The sequence below is a fragment of the Apteryx rowi genome, unplaced genomic scaffold (assembly GCF_003343035.1).
Source record: "Apteryx rowi isolate R43461 unplaced genomic scaffold, aptRow1 scaffold_11, whole genome shotgun sequence".
Classification (NCBI taxonomy): Eukaryota; Metazoa; Chordata; class Aves; order Apterygiformes; family Apterygidae; genus Apteryx; species Apteryx rowi.
In genome coordinates, this window is record NW_020447308.1 from 4,517,684 (window position 1) to 4,538,176 (window position 20,493).

The 20,493-nt window shown below is 40.1% G+C and overlaps 1 protein-coding gene across 2 annotated transcripts in view; it reads right to left on the reverse strand.

The window, feature by feature from the left end:
• Window positions 1-20,493, reverse strand: part of IGF1R (insulin like growth factor 1 receptor) — a 191,112-nt gene that overhangs the window by 154,200 nt on the left and 16,419 nt on the right. Inside the window, exons 2-3 of one of the 2 annotated variants that reach the window (XM_026074257.1) lie at window positions 7,817-7,932; window positions 3,353-3,898 (exon numbers count right to left, since the gene is read on the reverse strand). In XM_026074257.1, coding sequence (XP_025930042.1) covers window positions 3,353-3,898; window positions 7,817-7,847 — 577 coding nt within the window. In that variant the 5' untranslated portion in view covers window positions 7,848-7,932. The remainder of the gene's footprint in view (window positions 1-3,352; window positions 3,899-7,816; window positions 7,933-20,493) is intronic. The other variant, XM_026074249.1, reaches the window with a different exon arrangement.

Below are 20,493 nucleotides of genomic sequence, written 5' to 3' on the forward strand. Positions count from 1 at the left end.
ACAGGGCAGGGACAGAGAGGGAGGAATAACTAAGTTGAGGTTAAGAAAAAAAAACAAAACAAAACATCCCATCTGTATACCATATATTTTATACATGGATTACCACGGGTTTTGCCATTACTTTTCCACCTAAACAGTTTGCCCMCTTCATTTCTCATGGCCTCAAACACAGAAGGGGCTTGGGCAGAGCTAGCTGGGCTCGTTCAGGAAGCTCAACACAGAGATTATGACAGACCATGGATCCTAAATTTCCAGGCAGGCTTTAAAGGTTGTAATTTATATTTGGTTTACGCACACTTATAAAGACCTAGTGACTAAGGCAGCAAGCTTCCAAGCTTAGTCATAAAAGGGAGTTCAGAAAACAATGAATATTTTCTTTACAGTAGATCAATGGACAGGCAAAGCAAGCACGTCACCGGTGACTACTCTTTCAAGGGGTACAGAAGAAACGTTTTATCTGGTTCTCACATCAATCGCTAATGCAGATGCAGGCAGCTTCCATAAATATTTCCCAGCAGTCTCAATGGCTAGAGAGAAGGCCACCCTCTTATTTATGTGTCTGGAAACAAACATTTTATCTTTTCCATCTCTGTGCCCCAAAGCCCAATCACTGACACAACTTCAGGACTCGCCTCTTACCTCAAAAGAGGCTTCTGTAGGAACCTGCAACCCACAGAAGTTGAATGAAATACAGCCAGCATTTGATATGCCAAAAGAAACGTAGGTGCAAGACAGAGAAACGGTAGTTTGCCAAACCCAGCATAACATGCTGCGGCTCCAAAGGAGGCAAACGAAGCGAGGTTGCTGCCTGCTGCCTTACGGCGCTCAGAAGTCAAGGAACGTACGCTACACAGGAACCGGGGCAGCGAAAACGCCACTGCAGCTTTACCCTCTCCTCCCCCAACGTCGTTTCTGCACAAGTTATATTGAAGGAAGCAAAGGCTTTTTCCTTTGTTTGTGAGTGAGAAAGAGAAGGAAGCAAAAACAATTTCTCATCAATGGCAAAATTAAACAGGAGCCAGGCTACTTAAAGTACTAAGTGTTCCCACACAACATTTACCCACCAACTTGAGATCTTTCACTGTTGTCCTGTCCTGAACAAGGACAAAAGTGATTTAATATACACTCCTACCACAGATCCAGGAAGAAAAATAAAAGGGCAAACTAAATGAACACAAAGTGACAGACAGCGTTTTCAATTTAACAGTACTGTGACGCACAGGGAGAATGTCAGGGTTAAACTAGATATTACGCTAGAAAAAAAACTCCCTGGAAAATAACACAGATCTCATATCTGTATTGGTAGGAAAATGCAGATTAAAAAACATCCAGTCACTTAAAGTCCTTGCCTCTATTCTTTTTCATGTCCTTGTGCAATTTTGTACAGTGGAGTCCTCTCCAGATCAGGAGTTCATTGCAAACGTGTTCAAGCTATCTAGTAAGATAAACTAAAAGCTTCCTTTTGAACAATTGAACATTTATACCTCCCTTGTTTTTCTTTAGAAATGGCAGTGCTTTTCTTGTAAATGAATGGCTGGCAAATTTAAAGTCTTCCTCCATGAAGTTAGCGACTTATCATGATTAACAGACTAAATAGATCCAACTTTCTCCACTCTATTATTTATTAGAACATAGTAATTTTTCTGCTCTGTATCCTAAGATACTTTAAACCTACATTGTTTTTCCAAAATGTAGCGCTCTTAAACACTTTAAGGCTCTTTCCCAATACTTGCTTTCTTGTTCACAATCTCCCACAAAAGGGAGATGAAAGCATGTAGGAAAAGAAGAACATTACTTACATCCTTGCCCTAAAAGTGCTGCCATCACAGTTTACCTATGACCTCATCTTATTTAAACAGATCTCTTCTCACATGCTTTTGGGATCCAAATTATTTTAACATTTCCCTTTAAAGTCAACAAGTTTCTCACACATCACTTTTGTGTATTCCAAATAGCCAGAACACACAACAGAAAACAAGTCAGTTTTATCGTATTAAATACATTCCAGTTACATCCATTCAAACCACTAAGGGAATGAAGTTGCACAGGAATCACCTAGGTCACCATCTGTAGACAACGGAATTGCACTCCTTCAACGGAGACAAGAATTTGGCCTGCAGAACCCTAATGACTCAGAGCAACATATGGCAAAAAACTAATACAGCTCACTTCCCTCCCCTTAGCCAAGTTTACAGGACCTCTAGTAAGTTGTATGGGTCTTCTGGTTTGTTCATTCGTTTAAACGCAAACTTTATTTCCTGTAGGAATTATTACTAGAAGAATACCACTACAAATGCCTTTTTTCAGAGATTTTTTTTTTGGCATGTGTTAACTACCACTGTCCTACAAGATACTTTAATTTAAATTCTGATCGAATGGAAAGGCTTCAGAAGCACCTGATGGGCTACTAGAAGGGAAGAAAAAAAAAGCAGCTTCCCCAAACAAAACTAACCTCAAAACTCCTGTTTTTATAATCTCTCGCACTCTGGTGTTTCCTATCATTATTGCAGCATTGGTCAAGACTCCAGGCTGAATTTAGGAAATGTTCCTCCCAGTGACGACTGCTTGTAATTAAGCCCCAGTGATACAGCAGGGTTCATCTTTCGTAAAGTTACAGGATGAACTCAAAAAGCCCTGCCATGCAATCATGTTATTTGAGTAAACTATGTATTTGTTTACTCTATTTTTAAAAAGTGCAAAGAGATCAGGTTTTGTTTTTGCTAATACTTGCTATCAGAAAGACATAAACCCTCTCATGCAAGGTAAGAACAAAACAGGCAAGGAAAAATTCACCGAGAGTCAAGACACCCATTTTTTCATTGGCTCTTTACAATTGCAGAACATGCTGGGAAAACTAACTTCAGTACAAAAGTTCTTATGTGCAGAATTGCTTATCATATGAATTTTTGAAGGTACACACCAAGGGAGGCAGAGAACACAAAGTGAAAACAAGTTCAGTTAACACCTTCAGTACTGCAGTGACTCTGGCACACATGTAATGTCACTTGGGCGAGGAGGAGGAGACAGCCACCTCCTGCCAAGTCCTCAAAGGAAGCAAAACTGGTTCCAGCTTTGCTACAATGGCTTTAATTCTACACTTGGACACTTTGCATCTTTTTCATGGGGAAGTAACCCCGAAAGTTTTTTGTTTTAATCAAGTGAGATGATTCTTTATTGGTTGGGAAGGAATCTACTTGTGTGGAAACTGGACAACTGATATGCTCACTATGTGGATTACACACTGCTAGAATAAAAGTTTAAGTTGCTGAAGAGCCTAAAATAAAAACACATTAAATGAAAACTTTACTTTGGAAAGAGATAACAAAGAACACACAATCTATTCAGTTCTTACTTTTCTGGCAGTGGTTGGTGGTCCAGCAGCGGTAGTTGTACTCATTGTTAATAGAGGTCTTCTCACACAATGGCTTCTCTTCCATTGTCCCTGGACACAAGTCCCCACATTCTTTTGGAGGTTTATTCCCAACGATGTAGTTATTGGACACTGCATCTAGGATGAGAGACCAGTCCACCGTGGAGAGGTAACACAGGTCAGAGTTCTTCTCAATCCGTATGGCCCCACGGGTTATGTTCCGCAAGTTGTGAAGCCCAATCTCTTTAAGATTTGTCATTTCAAAGATAACCAAGGCATAGTTGTAGAAGAGATTCCTCCCACGAATGACTGTGAGGTTGGGGAAGAGATCACTAAGGCTTTCCAAGCCTGCCACACGGAACAGCAGCAAATAATCAGTTATGACAGTGAGCTTTGGGAAGCGAAAGTTGCGGTAATCCTCTGCTTTAGAGATGAGCAGAATTTGAAGGAAACCTTCAATTACTGTACAGTTCTCTAGGCGTTTCAGCTCATGGATATCGTTGCGAATGTCAACATTTGGCCCACAAACTGAAAACATAAGAGGAGAAAGCAAAGTTAGTAAATAAATTGTTTTTAAGCCTTCTGAAATTGTAAATTTAAGTAGAATATTCTGATGGACATCAAATTTTTACTTTCTTAGTTAGGCTGAAGTTTTAAAACAGGRCAGGAGTATTTGATTTACACCTACCCTGAATACTCATCTCATTTAATGATAGCTACAACCGCTACTGGCAACAGCACAGAGTTGCAAGCTATCAATGCTCTTCAGCAGACAGGGAAATGTTTTATTATTGATGCTGAAAAGAAAGCTGCATTTCATTGAGCAACAAGAGATAAACTAGGTGCATCTGCACACCTTACTTCAAATTATATCTTGACATACTGGTGATTCAGCTACATGACTTCCAACAAGTTGTAAGTAAAATAGACTGATCCTTAGATTCCTAAGGAATTTTCTTCCCTTAAGGTACATGCACATAAGAGAAAGAGGAGCATATAAAAAAATATATAGTTCTTATGATTTCTCCAGTCACACTTTCTTCCAAGGTTCACAAGCCAAACTAGCCCCAATTCTTGAATTTTAGTCTTGCATTAGATCAGCAACAATACAAAATCCACAGAAAACTACTCAGCACTTCCTGCACTGCAACTGGGAGGAAAAGAAAGTGTTTAGACTTGTAACTAACGCACGCAATTCCTGTTTGCCTGTTCCAGTGAACCACGTTTGAGTAAATTTGTCACTAACATCCAAAAAAGTTCCTCAAGTTCTAAGAAACATAGGAAAAGTTTATTTACAAGAACACACAGCATCATAGTGATGAATTTCCCTTGAAAAGAACAGACTAAACTCAATGCACTCAAAAGAAACAATGGCCCAAAAGATTGTTCCCTAATAAATATTAGGTCTTTCCATATTAGAGCCATACCACAATAATCATTTTAAAGGGGCTGGAAGAAAAGTGTAACAATAATGTAATAATCAGACGCATAAAATGCACTTTGATATAAAACAAAGAGCAACCATGGAGCGTAGACAGCTGTTGTTGTTGGACTCTCTCAAAGTTGGTCTTTTGTTGAAAACATGGAAAAAGATTCCCCAGAATAGATAAGACGTTTGTAAGCAACCAAAGTGAAATGCCAACTTATTTAAGCAACCATAAACTTAAATAAACCCCAAGCAATCCAATTTTGTGGAAAGGTTGTTCTTTTCTTATGCACGTCAGGCTTAATTACTTTAACACTGCCTTTTCCTCAGACAAGAAATAGGTCTAAACGTAAGCACTGGAGCCAAGAACTTAAATTTCAGTCCAGATAAATTGTCCAGAGATTCAGAAATTGTTGTAGTAATAAAAAGCAGTCCTGCTGTCCCACAATGCTTAGCTAAGACTAGTAACACTAGCTACCAAAAGATCCAGAACCATGAACACGCTAAAACCACAGCAACCCTAATATCCGACAAGAACTTAAAGACAGGTAACACCCCAAGGGATCACCTGCAGATAACACGCACATTAGACGCACARTAAGAATACCAATTTCTTGTTGGAGAGACATGGTAAAACAGGACAGGATATTTGCTAAGAAACAGATGTTTTCTATGCAAACTATACCTAATCCTCCTTCTGTAAAGATCCAGGCTGAAAGCAGAGGTTATTTTAACGTGACTTCCTGCACTAGAAGCAGGCATGAGCAAGAAAGTTCACTCCTTAAGCCTATAAAAGTCTAGTGGACCAAGGGAAACACTTGGCCTTCAGGAGCAGCGAGACAGGAAATTCCCATTTTAGCACATACTGACTACAGAACAGTTGCATCCTAGTGCCTACGTAAGTGCCATGGCTCTAACTTCAGGAAAAGGTAAAGAAAGAGCAAAGGTGAATGGGTTACTATTACCCACTTAAGAGAAGCCAGATGCGAGAGGGACACTGTTAAAGAAATCCAAGCCAGTATATCTGATAATAGATGCACTGGTCACATGAGGAAAAAACGTGGGCTTCTCCTCTCCTGCATTTGCAGGGAAGATGCTATCAACCCAGATGAAATTGCTTTAACAAGCTGGTACCCAAGTCTTGTTCTCAGTTTCTGAAATTTTCTTCTGCAGAAGCCATCCCTCCCACCCACCTTCATGAGACAACGCACTCTGCCCAAAGCACAGCCTGCTCTGACAAAAGTGTATTTACACTCAGACATTAGGTTTCTCCTCTTTTGAGRAAAGAGAAAGTTACAAAATACAATGTTTCTCCAATTAAACTGCTTGGGTTTTTGTCTCTACCTGCTGGCAAGACAAGGTGAACAGCATGGTTCCTGTTACAGCAAAGCAAGAGTAGCAAAATTTATTTTACTGTCATAAAACTTTAGAAAGCTTTAACTGCTCCAAGCCTTTTATTTTGTTAAGGAAATAAAATTTGCAATTGTGCTGACATTTTGTAGGCAGGGTTCCAGAGTGATGGGTTTAAAAACAGTTGAGTTATAATACCCTAAAGAACAATTTGTAAAAGAAATGGCAGCAAACCTTAACTAAAGTATTATATACCCGCTCATGTGTCTATTCCAAGCCCGGGCTTTAAGAGTCATTGTTTAGTTTTATGTTTGTCTCAGCTTGAAAGTTACTTAATTTTAGATATTTAATGCTTTTATAAATCAATGAGATTTCTTGAACYTTATGGCAAAAGTACGTACTCACTTGCCTCAATTATGAAACATCATCCCCTTAATACGGAAAAGGATAGAGTCCAGTGGGCTCTAATGTTAGAAATTGCTTACAGATGAGCATGCTGCTGACATTTTTGATTTAAGAACATATTAGTATATCTAATAAGCTATGTTTCGCAGAACTACATGTAGATAATGAGAACTGCAGAGCACCAAACATGAAACAGGAAAGGCGCCTTGGTCCATGCTGACATTTGGGAAAAATGGTTCCAATTTAAGCAGATGAAGGAGGGAACCATCTTAGTTTATTCAAGTTCAGCCATGGTTCTGTCCTGCTGCTTCCTTCCCCCCTCCTTCTTTTAATTAAGATTCTTTTAAAGTTCACATTGTTCACTGAAGTKAATTATACCATAATGCATCATCTTTTTCTCACTTTTTGTTTGCTGCTCTGAAAGGGATTATACGAAAAACAAATTAATCAGAGCTCAAAGCCTACTACAGTTGCAATTTGGCTGTGCTGTGTCTTCCCTGGATCACATTTTAGAGAAGTATATATGGACTTGCAACACAAGCTGGCCTGTCAGACAGGCAGAAATGCACACACAATGCTCTTCAGGGCATTTATAGCCTATTTAACAGTTTCTGATATTCCTGCTTATATTGCTTTTTAAATTTGACTAGTATAGCTTACCTTTGCTTTCTGTTCAATTCAAAACCGGAAATTCACTTTAAAGTATATGTTTAGGTCACTAACAAAAAACCCACAATGTTTCTGTTAACAGCCCTGCCTCAAGAGTTTTGGATCTTGGGTGGATTATAAACATCCAGGGTGATTACTGATAGTCAGATTTATGCTGCTTTCATTCAGGTGCTTACAGATTTCCAAGTCTTTCCCTAAACTGCCTACAATTTCTCAGATTTCTTTCTAAACTAAGCATCCAATTCTGAGTGGGAAATTAGTTCTTTACTTAAAAGTAATATGTATTTATTTGTTTAAAAGACAACTGCCCAATACAGTCAAATACCAAAGAGAAGCAACAAATTCTTTATCTCAGTAAACATGAATGCCTCCCTGGAAGTTATGCTTTGGTCAGGGAGAATTCAACTTCATCAAACAAGCCCAGCGTGCTCTTTTCTTCCGAGAGCATCCCAGGGGCAGGCTGCAGGGCATGTAAACTTCCAGAGGTAATACAAACCCACTGCACACTGCCGCCTTTCGCAGGACCTGCAGCCCCTTCCCAGCCGGAGGGAGAGCTCCAAGCCTACCACGCAACAGAGAAGGGGTCAAGGAACTACCAGGAAAAATGGCCGCAGATAACAGGTTCATACAGCGAGAGTAATTAACGTGGCCTGCAGCCTGCTCCTTGATCTGGCAGGATCTCCTGGCGAGGCTTTCCGAGGGCCACTCCAGCCTGGGGAACAGAGGAGCAGAAGAGAGGATGTGAGCACAGGAATGCTGCACTGCACACGGGCAGCGAGCTCGACAGTACTGAGTTCGCGCACACTCGACAGACTGAAGTGAAGCTGCGACATGAAGAGCTCAGAGTAAGGTGATCTAGTAGTTTCTTCTCTACCTTAACTATGATTTGCTGATGCTCATTTTGACCATAAAAAATACACTTTGACATGGGGAAGAGAATAACCAATTTGGTGTTGGCACCTCGAGGAACACCCACTATTTAATCATGAAATAATCACTTGCTCCATGCAGCAGCTCTTTACTCTCCCTGTATAACCACTAGTTAGTTCAGAGCAGTAACTGTCCCAGGAGGACTTGCCTGTTGCCTTTCGGTGTTTCAGAAGAAACACTTTTAGTGCAAAATGGCAGGCTACACAGGGCAAACCAGCTCAGCCTGCTGTTCCGTGTCTGGCCTGTAACACAACTTCTGCTTGCTACAGCATCTGTCACAGTTGTACGTACATCCACAGCAGCTAATTTGTTATTGATACTAAGGATACTAAGGGCAGAATCCACAGTTCACACACACTTGTTTTTATGGGAGAAGAGTTGATTTCCGACAAGAAACCTGGAGTCATTTCATCACAGCATAGTTCTTGCTTTCAAATTTTATATTCCTTCCAGTTACTCCATTTAGCAAGTTTTAAATAAACACCATTTTTAAGGTTTTTCTTGCAAAAAATACAACTCTTCACATTTTAAGCATTGTCACTGCTTTTGCTTTTTTGGTAATGTTGAAAGGTTGTGCTACACTGACTGGTCTCTTTATCCTTCTGGCCTTAACTAGCCAGAAGTTAAAGATGCAGCAACCATCACTGCGTGGCTCTCAACACCACAAGGTGGTCTTAGACAAAGCAGCACCAAGGCAGCTATGAGACATCACAGCACAACACATTTTAGCAAGTCTAAGGCCTTTTCAACCTAAGACTGCTCCAAGCTGGGTCAGTCTTTCCCTAGCAACAGAGACTGTTCAGCCTGTGTGGTCATTTACACTTCTGAAAGGAAAATCAGGATAGACTGCTTGCCATTAACATCTAACTAGAAATCTGGAAATCAACTCCTGTTCACCTTTCTCCTGTTTTGTGTACTAACGACGTGTTACCGAAGTAAGTTATGATTCCCTTTGTTTTCCGTCTTTGACTTCCCTTCTGTGAAAATTCTGCTTCATTACTTTCAAAGATGCAAAGATTTTAAATGAGGAGCCTAGATACCTTCGGCTTTTTCATTTAACAAACAAACCCACTTACACTGCTTGCTGAAGGCACAGCAATTGCTCTAATTTCATATTGTCTTCCTGCCCAGGGGTTAAAATACTCATCTGCTGTATAGCACTTTTCATCAGTAGATCTCAAAGCACAGCTTAAAATGTAACCGTTCTGAGGATAAAGAGCTTGCGATCCACAGGGTTCAGAAGTTTTGAAAGGGAGGGCATGAGGTTGCTCAACTTTCTCATCTACCCTGAAATTTTGCACACAGTGGTAACAAGTACAGTACATTACCATTATCGCTGGATCATTTCCTACACAAAGAAAGAACTACAGGGCTTAATAGAAAAAACAAGCTTGGCTAGTTCTATTTTTAGCAGAGTAGCTTGCTCACACAACCACCACCAAAAGAGAAAAATTTCGCTTTGCCAATAATGTTTTTTTCTGAGCGCACTCCACTTCAGTGAGAGGTCTGCTTTTCCAGACAGCTACTGCTACTCTCTGGTCAGCTAAGAGTTGATGTTACTGAACGCAGTAACATTGCCCTCGCCCAAACGCCTCTAATGAAAGCGACTTGACCGCGTCATCCTTCAGTAACGTCAGCTCAGAGCCGTGGGTCTTTTGGGGAGATCAGCACATCTTCTAGACAGTGGTGTTATTTATTCCCTACAGAGCCACTTCCTTTTCATCATGTGTTTTTTAGTTTTAATGCATGACCGGTCCTTTAAAAAAAAAAAAAGGGGGGGGGGTCCAAAAGAGCTGCTGAGCAAGGCTGCAGTCCAGCAGGGCTCATCCCAGATGCACTGTCCTTTAAGTCAATCATCTCCAGAGTTCCCACCTCTCTCTCACGTTTACTGCACCAGCCGGATTTGGATCTGCATACTGTATGATGGCCTGCGTATTGACATGTTTACTATAAACTGGATCAACTCAATAGAGGGCCTGTCTGGCACATTGGCAAACAAGGGGAAAACAAAACAAACAAACAAAAAAAMCCCAACCAAACAAAACAAGCCACAGGGCTCAAAACAGTTCCTCACAGACACTTCAAGGTTAAACAACACTTTCTGCTGATGACAGCATCCCAGTCTCTAGGTTATCTAAAAAATTTATTTGAACGAGGTTAGGAAAAAGATACTAAACATATAGGAAAGTCCTTCAGCAGATTTGAAAGGAAGCTCTTTTCTACAAGTCTGTAAATGTTCAGAAGGGAAGCAGAAAGACACATCAGCAGAAATGGAGAGGGAATAACCTGAAAAAGTTACACCCATACAGATTATAAGCAGGGAAAAGTAAAACTTGACCTTAACCTCTTATTCTTCTCACTGCTAAAATATTATGCTCATTTTAAGAAAGCCATCAGGACTGTCATACAGCCCTCAAGGAAAAAATTAAGTGACCTCATTCAGTCAGCTCTGAACAGAATGAATGGTCAGAGAGGTACAGCAGTCCATGGCCTGGTCTTCCGTGCAGTTTATTCCCGTAGTTTCACTTCAGGGCTTGGAAGGCAAAGGTTTTTACCTTTGACTGAGAAGGAGCCGATTTGCAACCATAATTTCCCTTCAAACCCATGAAGAGTTTCAGCATAGTTGCACCATCTGCAGACACAAAAAAATCGCTACAGAAGTCTGAGGATTCTTTAATTGCATACTATGCAAAGAAGAAATTAAATGTGGAGTTCACAGAAATCAGCAGTTGGAGAGATTTCTTATGACACTTTACATTAACACAGGATTCCACCACCCACTAAGTTCTTGGTTTTGCCTTCATAGTGACACTATGAATGAAATATATATTTTAGTGTCTTTAATATACTTACACAACCTCCCACAAAATTTCAGTATTTTCCAAGCTCACCTATCCTGCATGTGTCACATCAATCACTAGATCTCTTCCTAGGGAAGCCAGCTTCTGCACTACTTCTTGGGATGTCAGAACCAGTGACGAGGAAGGAACTAAATTTGCATCACGTGACTCAAGCTGGCTCCCTAACCATTGAACCATTTTTCTTCACCTATGTTACGTGAACTGCTTTAGCAAACTTCTCTGATGTTACATCTATTTTAAGGAAAAAGACAAAGACAAAAGGAGCCCCGTGATCTGGAAAACATTAACCATTTTAGCTTTTGCTAAGCAAGTCTGCAACTGAATTTCAATTTCTACGTTTCTGGCACTAGCACAACGCTACCATCTTTAGCTTGCAAAACGTGAAAGGGAATACTCAAACCCAAACAAAAACCCAGCTGTCTCCATTTGAATTTAAAAGTCTTGAGGACATTCTTGTTTACACGTCTAAGGACTGGGAAGAGGGTCTGGGGTTTCTGTTCATTTAATTAGAAGTCAGGTTTTGGAGGACAAAGCTAGACCGCTGTGATCTTCTAAACACTCAAGGGACCAGAGATTATTTTGCAATGTAACCCGTCATTTCTAGGAAATATTTTCTGTTATCATTAATTTGCCTTGTTTCACTCTTCATTCCTAACTATTTTACAGAAATCCTCTCTCCTAGATTTGGAAGGAAAAAGTGGTGTCACAAGGGAATGACCAATTTGACCCAAATAGCTAAAGAGAGACTGGATTCTCCTTCTCTATGCGTGCTTTTATCACCTACCATAGCCCTTAGAAAAACACATATGTTCTGCTTTAACTCTTTTACCACTCTGCTATGTATTCCCGATCCAAGGACCACTGTGTTAGCAACCTGACCAGAACAAAACACTCGAGAACACCACAGAGAAGGACTACCACCCACACCAGGAACTCAAACCAGCTTTGCCTTTTTCCTCTTGCAATTGCAACTGTCATTGGCTAAAGGTATCTCTGGCATTGCTGCTCTCCATGAACTTCTTCCAACTTCCCCGAAGCTTACACAAAAAAAACATTTTCAGAATAAATAACATTTCTGTCCCTCATCTCACTTGCTTTGTCTGCCAACGTTTTGCTTCAAATGTCAAGGGAAACAGCAGCTTAGCAAACAGGGAGATAATAAAATGAATTGAATAATTGATTGATGTCTTCTCTACAGAGCTCAACAGAGCAAGTGGGTCTAGATTTAGCCTAGCTCACGTGAAAGCACCCTCATGACAAAGTCATCTCCAAATTAATCCTCTCACTGAGACTGCACTGACCCACCACATCCCTCAGGGGTTCCTCTGAAGCCGCATCTGTTAGCTCCTACTACTGAAATAGCATAAACATGAGWGAGTGGCTCAGTTGGCAGTGGATTTTTGTTTGTTCTCATGGGTACACGGAGCAAAAATGGAAGAAGGTATTGCAGAACTATTAACATTTAAATGGATGAGCTTGTATCATCACCCCAGAACAGCTGGCTATCCACCAAGTAAAAGTAGCACCAAACCCTTAACTCACTGATCTGTGGATCTCAGGTTAGAAAATGCCTGCAAGATTCTCTGACCTGCCTCAGCCACAGACAAAAAAAGACCTAAAAGCTAACAGAAGATCAGGTCTACAGTAAATTCCTCACTCATTACTGCCCRGCATATATCGAACATTGAGAGCCGTTGTCTGAGCCCCCTGAACACCCCAAGCTCTGGTGAGATGTTTTTGTGTATTCCAGGGGAAGAAAAAGGGTTCGAAGCACCAGCTGAAAGGAAATCCAGAATAATTCCCACAAGCTCTATCTCGCAGCACTTCAGATCCACAGCCTAAAATGGAATATGGTCAAGTTTATCAGCTTGTGAGAGAACTGCAGAAGTCAAAGAAAAATTCCTCATAAGGAAGCAGGTAAAGCCCAGATCCTTAAAGACAAGTTTAATCCTCATGGGCATAAAGACAGACTTCAAAACTCTGCACAGTTTCTTACCCTGCAGAATCACTTTTCTGACAGCACCACAAAACAAGAGCATGCCATTCTATAGAAAATACATAACGTAGAAGTGAGTAGGTGGCATATTACGACCAATAACCATGAAAGGGATTTTTTTTTTCAACTGTGATAATAACGTTTAAACTCTATGCCAGTAGCTGCAGTCTAATGCCTGCTAAAGCAAAAATGGAAGACTAAGATCACAAGCTGTTAATAACACARAATTTGTTTCACAGTCTGTGATGACAATAGAGCTTAACATAAATTGTCTCTCTTGGGGACTGTTCTTCTCCACCTTTAAAAAAAAAAATCATTGTATGTATGATTTTATTTATTTTTTTTAAAAACAGTTGTCTACACATCCAAGTGACTCAGCAACTGGCTGACAGAAACCTATGGGATGTACTCTTAGGTTGCAGGGACAAGCAGCCAATTCTTCCAGAGTGAAAAATCAGCATGCGGCTGGGCTCTGCAACCCACATTTATGGAGACTTCACTATGCTTTTAGCTGCCTGATGAGTTGCCATCCGGCACTAATCTAGGAAACCCGCCACTCCTCAAAGTATTTTGAGCTTTTTTTCTTCTCCTTCTTCTTTTTTAATTGAAGAGCCTGGCCAACAAGGCCAGACTATTTTGAGTTCATCAGAAGAAAACTGCCAACAGAGTATTATAATATAAAATGGCATCCATCTTCTAATGGTCAGCAACAGGACTTAGAGTCATTGTGAAGTTATAGTTAGATCCATAGGAATTCATAGAGAAATGAGAAATCTGGTATGATTACTCTTAATGATATATGAGACTTGACCCTACTATCCTGTGCTAACAATCCTTTGCCTGACAAAACAAATTCAACATCCTCTGGTCTTCCACAGTAATGTTTCTGTTTTAGTAAATCAAACTAAGATTTCCATTAACCCCAAATCTCGCCTTGAACAGAGATTTAAGTTAGAAAAGCATGTAACTGCACAGAAGATACTGCTTTCAAACTTAAACAGGGAACCCTCACCCACATGGCAGCTACATAGCTTAAAAATCACATAGCTCATGCCGTAACCTGCTTTCTCAAGGCAGTTAAAATATGACCAATTCACATCCCTGAGAAGGGCTTTAAAGGTATTGAATTACATATACACAGGTGCTGTGGGGCTTTCCAGTCATGAGCTAACTAGATTGGAAAAAGAACCTTCCTTTCCAAATGCAAGGTGAAACATGTGGGTTGGCACCAGACACGAGGTGACTAGTAGTTCAGGGCTTATCACAAGAAGAAAAGCTGCATCAGAACAAAACTTAAGGCAAATATAAACCAATATAGCTATACCAGGAGGAATTCCTATAAGAACTCATTTTGCAGGTCAGCTGGCCACTTTTGACTTAAGTTTTAGTATCACAAAAACAGCCTAACCAACAAAAGTTACCTTTATACTATATTGCTGCAGAAGAGTCACAGCATGATAACTAGCAAAACTCTGAGATACCAGTCAAGCCAAGTCTGGCCACAAACAAAATACCCTTAATGCACACAAGTGAGAAGCAGCAAGATAAAAATGGTTCATCTGGGAAAACTAGAACACTTTTAGACATTATTAACTACCAGAACTCCAGAGTTTTAATTCCTCAGGAGGGCAGCTTTCAGGCAGAAGCGTAGGATTCTCAGCATATCTTATCTGTGCAGACCTGTTCAACARTTAATTGACTTTGACCATAAAATGGTGAAAATAACCTATATGAAAAATTTAAACAAGGTGTTTAGAGGAGGGAAAAACACACACACAAAAACACCAGTGGGTTACTCCCAGTCACTTGTCCACATTTGGCTTTTAAGTTCAAGGCGACATTTCACCCATGCTGCCTATTTTACATTTGYGTACTGCCCAAGACAGCGAATTTCCAACCCCATGCAGTTTTTAGACACTGCCTATAGCCACAGGGAAAGATGCATAYTACAATTCCGATTAACAAAGTGCTTAGGTATTTAATCAGACTACCTTTTTTGAATTCTATTGCATGGCAACTGCAATTATTCTCACAAGGACGCTAAAGTGTTATTTTATTCAAAGAGAACAGGAAGGCCAGARCAAACAGGAGAATTATTATTCACCATCTGGCAGGTACCTCTGGGGAGCCTGGGTTGCAAAAGGTTGCCCTACTGCATTTCTAACATCCACCCCGGAGAAAAGACTGGGTCCAACTGGGTTAGAGAAATACAGTCGTGGCACATTTTGCTCAGCAACCCATCATGAGGGATTATCTATTCTGCTCCCCTTCTGAACCAAACCTTGGGAGGAGAGAGGGGAAGAGTGTGGGAAGAAAGGGGTACAATAAATTATGGGAGAAGGGACTTAAAGCCAAACCAAACAGCAATATGAAAACTCCTGGGTGCTTGAGACACTCCCAACTTCAGGCACCTCCCTTGCTGGGCTCTGCAGTTCACACTCTCATTCCAGAACACAAATCAAGGCCAAGCTTCTTTGAGAGGGAGATCTCCAGGTTCAAGGAGTGTCTTCATGGTATTTTTTACCCTGTACCTTGTATAGGCAACCCGCTCATAGCCAAAGATACAGCTGGAGAACAAATCCTTAAGCAGAGTTTTGCTAGCATCCTGGTATTATTTCTGGTCATGAAGCAGGTCACATGAGAAATAAGAAGAAACTTGAGCCAGAAAAAGAAAGATGGGTAATCTCAAGGAGGAAGAAGCAATCAACTAAGAAAACAGAACAGTTGACTAGCTTTAACTAATGCGATTTAATTACGAAATTTCAGTTGTCACTTAAGTACATAATCATAATACTCTGATGCAAGATGAAAATTAACAACTTCATTTTGTGTTTATATTTCAGGTTGTTGGGTTTTTTCTTTCTTCTTTCTTTTTTTAAGTTTATTAGGAATTGCTAGCTATTCAAATTACACTGATTTGTTACTATGCTCTTTACAGTCAATTGGCACTTCTGCTGAACCAGAAGAATTTACTCAATATTATACACCTTTAACCAATTATACAGCTTTTCATTTATTCAGAACAATACAAAATTAAAAATCAGAGAAAGCAGTCAGTGCTAAGTGAGGAACCTTTTCCTTTTTTTAAAATAGACATTTTATTTTTTATGCTGGAGATCTGCAAAAGAAAACACACAAAAGGAAGACTTCAACTTGGAAAAGGAATTTTAAAACTACCTTTAAAGTTAACTTCGAGGTTAAAATTGTTCTGTTCACTAGAAAGCAAGTGCAAACGTGGACCCAAAAATGTTTTCTTAGTTATAGCCTGAGCTGATTATTGAAGAATACAATTACTGGAAAAATCATTATGTTGGAAGTAGATCTCATCCTCTCAAAAAAAAAAAATCAGTTTTCATCTACTGATGGGGGGGGGAAACTTCCCATATTTTTGAACTCAAGCAATTTTTTCAACTGCAAGAGAGCTAATTAACTGATGTGACCCAATTGACTGAATTAAAATAAAAAAAATCCTCTCTAAATATACGCAGAGAGGGCTACTGTTGTCAAAAGCTGGTTTAGCACTTCAACAGACTGTGGTTCCAAGTGTTTAGCAAGCAAATTTCTTCAAAGTGGTCTGACTTTAGCTTTGTTAACAAGTGTCTACCATTTAATATTTAAATTATTGGGTTGTAGTAAGTATATTTATAATTAAACTATGATAAGAAATATCTTGCTTTAAAGAACTTAAATTAAAAATTACTTTAAACAATGAACTTTATCCACTGCAACAAATGAGAGGCAGAGCTAGACAGAAAAAGGAACCAAAAGAAAGATGGCAATCACATGAAACCTGTAATACATTCTTAAATACATAAACGTGGACAACATTCTTTAGTTTCAGTGCATTCTGGAACTTTTTACCACAAGTAACAATTAATAAAACCACTCTCAGTTGTGCAAGAAGCACAGAAAAGTACAAGAAATATGACTGATGTTCAGCAGCTACCAACTCTCAAACTGAAGGACCAACACCAGAAGTAAGTACACCCGTCCCTTGACACGAAGGAAGCTGTCATCATATGGGCAGAAACTGCTCACAGGAGCTCAGGATTAAAATACAAGATTGCATCAAAGGAAGCGTCTCGCTGGATTCAGATTACTTTAAATTCAACAGAGTTTTGGAAAGACTGTTTCCTTCAAGCACAAGAAAGGATTTACCAAGCTCTGCAATCGCCAAACCAGTTTTGTATTTCCGAGAAGGGGGTGGGGGGAAAAACACCATAGCAAAACTAGTTGCTGTCCCCGTAAGGTGAAGCAAGAACCTGACCTCCACTGCAAAGGACGTGCCACTATGGCAAACCCCAGCAAAGACCTCTTCTGCCTGTAGTTACGAGCTGCCTGCCCGAACAACGTTAAATCACACCAGCCAAACAGCTCCTGCCAACATAAACTGCACCTGCAGGGGTGGGAGGGGGGCATGTTCGATGRCATAACTGCATTGGGTAACAGTGCCACACACACACGTTTGAACACAGCTGTACAGCAAAATTTTGAAGCAAGTCCAGTCTGACAGAGAAAAATTAAACGAATATTAAAAAAAAAATAGCATAAGTAAAAAGGATCTGAACAGGAAGACCAAAAAAAAAAAATAAAGCTAAGTTTTCAACTGCCAAAGATAGCTAGCTTGAAGGCAAAATCATTTGGAGAACACAGCAGACTGACGGACAGTCCTTGGCCTCACTTCACTTGTCTGACAGCTCTACTGGCCTCTAGTTGCTGTTGTGAAAGAAAACCACTGTATTTGTGGACAGCTAGTTGGTTCCATGTTAAGAAAACACATCTGAGTGGACTGCTTTGCTTTACCACATGCYAACTTCATTCAACTTCAGATTCAGAAGGCAGGAATTAGTCCCCTTAACTTCGGGCACAGTTAAACAGCAATTCAGGGCACAGACAGAACGCCTTGAGCTTGCGTACTGCCCCAAGCTGTGAAAGGTCGCGCAGAGTCGGCAATGGAAAAATTTCTGGTCCACTTCGGAAAAGGCAAGTACCCATAAAAGGGAGTCCCCCAGTGACTGGAATGACTGCACTGGACAGCACCACAGCAACATTCATTTCTCATCTCTGGTGTTTTTTGTGGATAGTAAAAACAGACTTGTCTCCATCCTATTCTTCCCTTCCCACGGTCAGACTGTCAGAAGAGATCTATCTGCCCTTCCTTTTGGCTCTCTTTTCCCCCTTCTTACCCAAGACACTGACTCACCTTGACACAGCCAACAGCTGTCACAGTTTAAAATAATTTGTGCCTCCTTTCATTAGGACTGGTACCAAGTCACACGTGTTAGTGTCCCAGCTGCTCCAGTGCAGGCCAGCATCTTCACAAAAGCCCACGTCCATCAGCCACTTTAGYTGAGACACAGAGCTATGAACTAGGAAGTCAACACCCAGACACATTTCCCACCTGCATTTGGTGTGGAGGACGCAGGAGAATTCTATCCTGCAAACACCACTGAAGAGTCATGCCTTAATTTCAATTGATTTAACTTAGCTTTAGGTATCTAAAAGAGGAAAATAAAAGGCAGCACAGGAATCAAAATGAAACTTCTACATGCTGAAGTGGCATCACTTTAGTTACGTTGCCAAGTTCAGAATGATCTTGCTTGCAGCACAGCTAATAATTTGACCTTTCTGGCCAAATTAGTCCAAAAATCCCAAAGACAACAATTCATTCAGGAAAAAAAAGAAAATAAGTAAAATAAATTAATACTTAGGTCAGTGATCCTATTTAAAATGCAACACAGAACAGACTCTACTTGAAGAAGTTTACAATGGGACAGATAATAACAAAGAATTAAAAATCAAATGAAACAGACTGGGAGGCAACCTTTGGTTTGGCGTGCATACGTACACACCTATGCCGCGAGAAGRTGAGAGGGAGACAGGAATGAGTCTTTGGAAGCAGTTAATTTCCCATTAAAGTATTTTTACAAAAAGAGAGAGTAGCTGGTGAGCTAGCAGGTCAAGTGAGCTCCAGTCCTATTAGCCAGTCCAAAGGATGACATTTTATCTGAAAGAATAGTCTGGTCAAAAGGAAACAATGAAGATTTCAGTCCAAGAACAAGAAGCAGGCTCCAAGGTCTTCGCACAGAGCCAGCAGCAAAACTCCACCAAAAGTTATAAATGAAGTGGAAAACATCAAACCTGATAACCCAGCTGCCAAGAAATTACTTGCCAGATGATGAACAATATAACAATACACATACAGATACATATTTTTATCCCAACCTCTATTTGACCCACTGGGGACTACAGACAGACACTTTCTCACATTAATTTAAACTCTTCAAAGAGTAACAAAATGGGGGGTAAAAAAGTTGGAAGCATTTCAGGTTCCATCCCCTTTCACCCCCTTTCTGCTGAATGGTACCAAAACTATTTCGAGAGAAACAGTTCAGAACAGATTTACGCCACCTGAGCACCTGGTCACTAAAGCAAAATATTTCACGACCATAGCAAGTGGTTTTGTTCATGCAATAAGCCACAGCCTGCTTGTGCTGGCTATTAGTCCTTTCAAGGACTTCTGCATCAAAAGCAAAGCATCTTTTAAGAATCCCCCTGAAAGGCCTGAACAAGTGCCTAACCTTCCAAGATATACTCCTCTCTATAGCCTTGAGCAAGAGTGGCAGGAAGCACAGACTTCTCTCTCTTCAATGGCTGCTTTTAAGTAACAAAAAAAGTCAATCAGCATTAGACCTATTACAAATTTGGAAACTGCAGATCAGGAAATGGGGAGGGAGGAGGAGGGGATGCAGAGAGGAGGAAGAGGTTTGATGCTCAGATTGTCAGATTAAAAATCTTTACTTCAGTGAACTGGCAAGTCAAGTTTCAGAAGGCAATGCAAAAAGCCTAAAACTTCTGAAAATTCAGACTGAGCTTGGGGGGGAGGGTTAATTATATCCCTTATGCTCTACAGTATTTTCAGCATGTTATGCTTTAATCTTCTGAAGAGTCAAGACTTTTTTTTCCTTTTGAAACACACAAACATAAAAACAAAGTGCCCAATGCTAACAGTGGCCATTACCAGTAGCTTTACTAAAACAGAAATATAGTGCTACAGGTTTTCTGCTATTATAAACATCTAAAGATATTCTATTCCTTTGACATTTTTCCCTTTGCTCTTCTCCGATACAGATCGGAAAAACAACTAAGATATCTGACTTACAGGAGAACATCCTGCTGATTAAGAAAAAACAAAAACACATTACTCTTGAGAGGATACAAAGCACCACTTCCTAATATATTCTACTTTGTCAGCACAACAGGCTTCTTTGTCATTTCAAAGGATAACTGGTCATATTGAATCTCCAAAACACAAGTATTAAAAAAAAAAAAAAAGCAAACATAATTGTTTTAACAAAGTGCTTTTATACTGGGACATAGCAACACAGATCTTACAAGACAAGATACCAAGGTGTGACTTCAAGTAACTTAAAGATTCTCCATAAGTGAAAGCTTTGAGAACTGCTCACTACTACTAAGACTCTGT